At 38.8% G+C, this 6,699-nt stretch overlaps 1 protein-coding gene across 1 annotated transcript in view; it reads right to left on the bottom strand.

Annotated features, from left to right (window-relative positions):
* Positions 1-1,734: 1,734 nt before the first annotated feature.
* ZNF131 (zinc finger protein 131) overlaps positions 1,735-6,699 on the bottom strand; it is a 14,409-nt gene continuing 9,444 nt past the window's right edge. Inside the window, exons 5-6 of the mRNA XM_015817117.1 lie at positions 5,833-5,963; positions 1,735-3,513 (exon numbers count right to left, since the gene is read on the bottom strand). Coding sequence (XP_015672603.1) covers positions 2,857-3,513; positions 5,833-5,963 — 788 coding nt within the window. The 3' untranslated portion in view covers positions 1,735-2,856. The remainder of the gene's footprint in view (positions 3,514-5,832; positions 5,964-6,699) is intronic.

The following is a 6,699-nucleotide window of genomic DNA, read 5'->3' as shown; positions in this document are numbered from 1 at the left end:
TCTTATAGAGCGAAAAATACGGTACTTCAAATTTGACAGAGAGATCTATGAACAACTCAAGGAATCGCCCATGGGATCTCCTATATCTGGCCTAGTCACAGAAGCCATCATGCAGAAGATTGAAGAAGTTGTACTTCCACAAATAAACCCCAAGCTGTGGGTATATTACGTGGATGACATCTTCATAATAATCAAGCACAACCAAGTCAATCAAACCTACCAAAGAATCAACAATGTCTTCATAGACATCCGATTTAAACAGAAATCGAAAATAACAACTAACTGTCATTCCTGGATGTCTTGTAACCAGAATGGCCAATGGCCAACTTCTAAAATCCATGTACAGGAAAGCAACACTTACAGATCAAATCCTCAACTTCCACAGCAACCACCCCAAATGCCACAAACAAAGCTGCATCAGAACACTACTTGGGAGAGCGGAATCCCATTGAAACACCACGAAGCCAGATCAGCAGAACAAAAACACTTATATGAAGTCTTCAAGAGAAACAGACACTCATGGAACTTCATCCAGAGATCGCCATACACAAACAATACAAACACCAAAGCAACACAACAACTACAACAGGAACAACAACGACCAGACAAATCACAATTCCCTACGTACAGAATGTTTCATAGATGAAAGAAAGACTGCTATGCCAACATGACCTCGCAGTAGCCCACATACCAGCCTCAACTTTTAGACAGACCCCGTCAAAACCTAAGGAGCAGAGAGAAACAAACCAAAAATCAGGCGTCATATACCAAATCCAGTGCAGCAACTGTGAAAAGAACTATGTGGGCCAGACAGGAAGAAAACTATCTACCAGACTGCACAAACACTTCCTGGCTATCAAAAGACATGACTCACTATCCCTCATGTCCGTCCATGAAGACTCAGAAGGACACAAGTTTGATCTAACCAGGACCACAGTTGTAACTCAAACGAAATCAAGGGGAGAAAGAGAATTCCTCGAAGCCTGGTTCTCCACCAATAAGTTAATAAACAGACACATTGACATTGATCCAACCTACCAACCAAGAACTACTTCAATCCCCAAGGTAGCATTTAAAAGGAACAGGCACCCCACTACACAGCAACAAAAATCACAACCCCCCCACAAGAAACCGGACTACGTCTCAACAACAGCCAGCTAGCCAAACCCGAAACCCGAAACCGTGACTCAGAGGCAACCAAATGAACAAGCACCATTTACATCACACAGATAATACCTAAACATCAAAGACTACGGCTCAGCAACAACCAACCAATCAAACAGCCCATGACTCAGAAACATCCAAACGAATAACACCACCAATTTACATCACACAAGATATTTAAAGGCCAGTGCTCTGACAGACGAGCACATTTCGAAGCGCACTGGAGATGTCCCCCCAAATGGAGATGAAACGTTTGCAACCAAATCGCATCACTTCAGATAGCATTGGTTGGCACTAATGAACTGAAGAAAGATATAAGTCAGTATGGTTATTGAAGAACCAGGACTGACTGCAATTTCTTCGAGAGGAGCATTCTCCAACCCAGGTAACCTCAAAATGTGTTGATTCCACTTTCCGCAATTCTCAGGGCAGGTCAAAGTGAAATTATGTAACTGAAGGATGGTCAGTTTCAAAAAAAGTAGCTGTAGAATTTATAGTGATGAAAAATTCATCCCCCCCCTCAAAACTATATCCATCCCCAAAGAAAATAATACTGCATTGATTGAAAACTTATGATAGGTACTGTTTTATTGTCCAATAATACTGATTAAAATATTTACATTCCTACATTTGTAAATCCACAGTTAAAACACTCATACTTATGGCTTTGGATTTTTTTTCAAACCTTTTAAGCACAAGATCTTTCAATCATGGGTCATAAAGTTTAAATAATAAAACAGTAGCCTGGTGCATTGCGTAGACACATTTACTTCGTATTTTTAATGTTTTTCCTTTAAATATAAAATGTACCTTTTTTTTCTAAAAAATAAAAATCTGGTGATAAGATGCCAGTGCAACCTATTAGCCAACTCATATCTTGTTACAGATGCAGCTGCATTTTCCCAATATAATTGGCCCTTAAAAATTGCCAGTGTTCAATCCATTTTCCCCCATCCAAGTTTATTTTAATGCAGAAAAAAACCCTGATAGCGAACAATTGTAAGCAAGATTACAAAGCACTATACAGTAGTATGTACACTGCTTTTTGTATTAGCTTTGTAAGAATTGTAAAAGCTTTGTGGAAGTTTAATTAATTTATTGTGTGAAGGCACGAAGGTTTTTTTTGTTGTATTCACAAAACCTAAGCACACTACCTCCATCCCAGTAATCTTCTAGACCTTGAAAATAGTGCTTAAAGTTAGGAACATCAGCAAATAATGCAACTCCTGCAAAATATTAAATGGGAAAGAAGGAAAAATATCTTTTTTCTGAAAGCAGATTACCCAAATTTATAGATAATCCATACTAACATTGCCGTTTTAACACTAAACTCATATTCTGAAAGGAAAATAGAACTTGCTTCAGAAATTTCTTACAATGACAAAACAGTATAATCTAGCAAAACTCTACAATTAAACTTCACACAAAGCTGTTCATCTCCAGAATAGCCTTTGCTCCATGGTATTTTATTTTAAGAAAACACACACACAAAAAGGGTTTTTTCCTTCCTAGAAATAAAGAAGGAGAGTTCAATCAAATATTCTAACTTTGGTCCACCTGTTCACTTCCCTAAGGGCACTGATACAAGAGAGCTGTCCCATGGGTAGGGCAAAAGTCAAACAAGAAAATTAAGAAAAATAATTTGGTATTAACTTTTTTCCTCCAAATCACAGATAATGCAGTCAAAATTGTTTAGCTCTCCACATTTTCCTCTTGTATTGCCATTATTGGCTGAGTTTTTAAATCATCAGACTCTTCATGATCTGCTCCATGTGCTTCCACCACGTCCACCTGAACGGATGTGCTTGCTGTCAGTTCTTGATCCATGGGCACTGACTCTCCCTGTTCTAGATCATGTTCCTCCATAAGCTGAGCCTGAACTTCTTCCATTTGTAACTGGTTCACATGTTCCACATCCAGCTCTTCCATATGTACTTCAGTACCTTGTTCAGTCTGAATGTGTTCAACTTCTAAGTAGCTTATTTCAACCTGCTCTTGTAGTTCTGCTATTTGTTCATGTTTTTCTTGATTATTCTGTATCAAATCTGGATGTACCTGTTCTACAGTCACTTGGGCTGGATCCACCTGGACCTGAATTACGGGCAAGACATGAACTTGTTCCACCTGCTCTATAATTGTCATGGACGCCACTGGATCACCGTCCACCGGAAGAATATCCTCAGATACTATTCGCTCTGAAATGTTGTGCATATCTTGTAGATGTCTCCGGAGTTCACTGCCTTGCATGAACCAAACATCACATAAGGTACAATGATTGGGTTTGTCACCTGTGTGTATTACCAAATGGTCCTTGAACTGATCCCAGCTGTTAAACACACTGTTGCAGACCTAAAAGAACAAGGGCACAGTGATTTTGGGAAAGTTATTTAAACATTTAATATACGGCTGATGATTTGGGATGTGCAAATTCATTAATCCAAGAACATTCTACAGCACTCTGCCATATTCTGTTTCCCTTGAATCAAGCTAAACCTCTTCCAGACCAAACCAATCCAACCAGCCAGTTTTCTATAGTAAATTCTGAGAACTGAAAATAGCTCACGAATGAAAGAGGCCTGATTTAGGACTGGAACACCTCCTGACACATCTCAAACCATTTCTGGTTTTGAGGCTTTTTTAAAAAGTGCTGAACCCCAAAACTACAAGAGGAGATTCAATAGAGTGGAAGGACCCTGCAAATAGACTGATCTGGCATCCATTTGTCCTTCCCTCCCTCTCTCTCTTTCCCAAACAAGGCAAGACTTTTTTATTTAATGTGATAAGTCATTATGTCTCTTGGCACACTGGATCCTCCCATGAAAAACCAGGACCATAGTTTAAAGGCACACAAAGAGCTCCCATCTCATGGTGCACTATCAACAGTTATACTGATATGACCATAGGCAATGGGGTACTTTTAGAGCAGGCCTGTTATTTAATTTGATTTTAGAACAGAAACTTGTGTATATTTATTGTGGTTTTTTATTATCGCCTGTTCACCGCCCTGAGTCCCGTAAGGGAGATAGGGCGGTATATAAATTCAATAAATAATAATAATAATAATAATAATGATGATGATGATGATGATGATGATGATGATAATAATAATAATAATAATAATAATAATAATAATAATAATAATAATAATAATAATAATAATAATAATAATAATAATGAGTTTTGTTCTCAGCCAATGGCAGCATTTGGCTGGCCTCATCCAAGCTTGGAAGCTAAGCAGCATTTCAAGGAAATGTGAATTAGACTGGAAAATTGAAAATTCATCCCAGAAGGCGGCAATGGCAAACTACTACTACTACTACTACTACTACTACTACTACTAATAATAATAATAATAATAATAATAATAATAGAGTTGGGAGGGACCTTGGAGGTCATCTAGTCCAACCCCCTGCTCAGGCAGGAAACCCTATACCATTTCAGACAAATGGCTGTCCAGTCTCTTCTTAAAAGCCTCCAGTGTTGGAGCATTCACAATTTCTGGAGGCAGGTTGTTCCACTGATTAATTGTTCTAACTGTCAGGAAATTTCTCCTTAGTTCTAGGTTGCTTCTCTCTTTGGTTAGTTTCCATCCGTTGCTTCTCGTCCTGCCTTCAGGCGCTTTGGAGAATAGCTTGACTCCCTCTTCTTTGTGGCAGCCCCTGAGATATTGGAACAGCTATCATGTCACCCCTTGTCCTTCTCTTCGTTAAACTAGACATACCCAATTACAGCAACCGTTCCTTATATATTTTAGCGTCCTCTCTGTACTTCCAAAGTGTAATGGGAACTGCCAGGAATTCATTGAATTAGGTAGAATAAAATGTAAGCAATGTAAAAAAAAAGCAAACCAAAAAAATATGCTGAGGAAGAAAGGACACAACGTCCCCAAGAATCAAACTTGTCTGAAGGAGCCATTATAAAGCTTCTGTTTATTTAATATAGAGTAACAGCAAGGAAATTGAAAAAAAAAATCCATAGATTTGCTATAAAAGAATGGATGGGACAAAAACTGGGAGGGGTTTTTTTTTTTTTGTATACAGAGTTTGGGGAGTTTTAAGCCTTGCAAAATGTTTAAACATCAATTTTATTCTTTCAAAATCCCTGATTCCCCATTTATAAGAAAAATGAGGCCTGCCTCATCTAGTTTTGAAGCACAGCTGATGCCACCTAACATTCAGCATATTCCTAAAGGCAAAAAGGTTTTATAAGTCCAGAGCTGAGGGCAAAGTATTATTTTTTTCAAAAAAATTCTTCCACCTCTTGGAAGAAAAAGGTATCTCGGAAGAAGAGTAGCATCAATGAGATACCCAATAGCCATTCAGGTAGTTCATCAGCTTTGATCAGTTTCCTACTTGAAGATGCTCAGGAAAGTATGAAAGAGTACTGTTACCTCTCACATATCTTCAGTTAGAACTGAAGAAACTCCTTGGATAAGAAACAAAACATTTTCAAAGAAAAAAAACGCCAAGAAAGTCTAGTTGCCTTTTGGAAAAAGCACCTTTGGCACTTTCACCTATCTATTTTTTTATATTTTCCTTGTACAAAAATAGTTTTAGAATCAAGTATTAGGATAAGCAGAGGAGCATGTTGTTCCTCCATCAAATTCCACCTTAATTTTGCTACTGTGACATTAGAAACTCAAATCCAATTATTTTCTTTGTTACAAACCTGGCATTCATAAAGCTTCTTCCGTCCCTTTTTAGCACCTGCACCAGACTGGCATGCTGTCAAGTGACATTTGAGTGTGCTGTTCCGAGCAAAACGTTCATGGCAATTTGGACATTCAAATGGTTTTTCACCTATCAAGGTAAATAGAAACAGAAATTCATTTAATGACTAGCGTATAGGACAGGGGTGTCAAACTCAATTTCATTGAGGGCTGCATCAGCATTGCGGTTGCCCTCGGGGGGGCTGGGTGGGTGCAGCCTACTGGGTGGGTGTGGATGGAGTGGGTGTGGCCTACTGGGTGGGCGTGGCCAGCTCTACATCATTCGCGTCAAGGATGCCTGTGGGGGTCTGGGCAGGAGTGGGACAGATCTGAGGGTCTCTGGCAGAAAGGAGTGGGACCAGGGCAGAGCCCGTCAAGCCGGATATGTGAAGTAGGCGAGGGCCTGGTGGCAGTAACTGGTGTCTAAAATCAATAGAAGTTTTGAAGCAAAATAACCCAAACTTTTCTTGGCTTCTGTATAGACAAATTCAAGATAGATGGCGAATTGATAAAAAGACTACTTTTGTTATGGAAGACGGGATTTTTTTGAAGCAAGTAAGAGATGGTGCCAAAGGACATATTAAAAGGATATATAATGTTTTACTAGACTTGGACTCAGAAACTGAACTAGTTAAAGATTGTATGATTAAATGGGCTCAAAATATAGGAGAAACAATACCTATGGACACTTGGGAGTTGATCTGGGTGAGAAATGTGAAGTTCACACAAGCTCAAAATTTACGTGAGAATTTTTATAAAATGTTTTATAGATGGCACTTGGATCCCTCAACTATGTCTCGTATTTATGTGAATTATGAATCCAAGTG

This window comes from Protobothrops mucrosquamatus, unplaced genomic scaffold, assembly GCF_001527695.2.
Source record: "Protobothrops mucrosquamatus isolate PMUCROS unplaced genomic scaffold, P.Mucros_1.0 scaffold554, whole genome shotgun sequence".
In the NCBI taxonomy this organism is placed as follows: Eukaryota; Metazoa; Chordata; class Lepidosauria; order Squamata; family Viperidae; genus Protobothrops; species Protobothrops mucrosquamatus.
The sequence above is the reverse complement of the archived record's forward strand: the minus strand, read 5'-3'. Positions and strand labels throughout refer to the sequence as shown.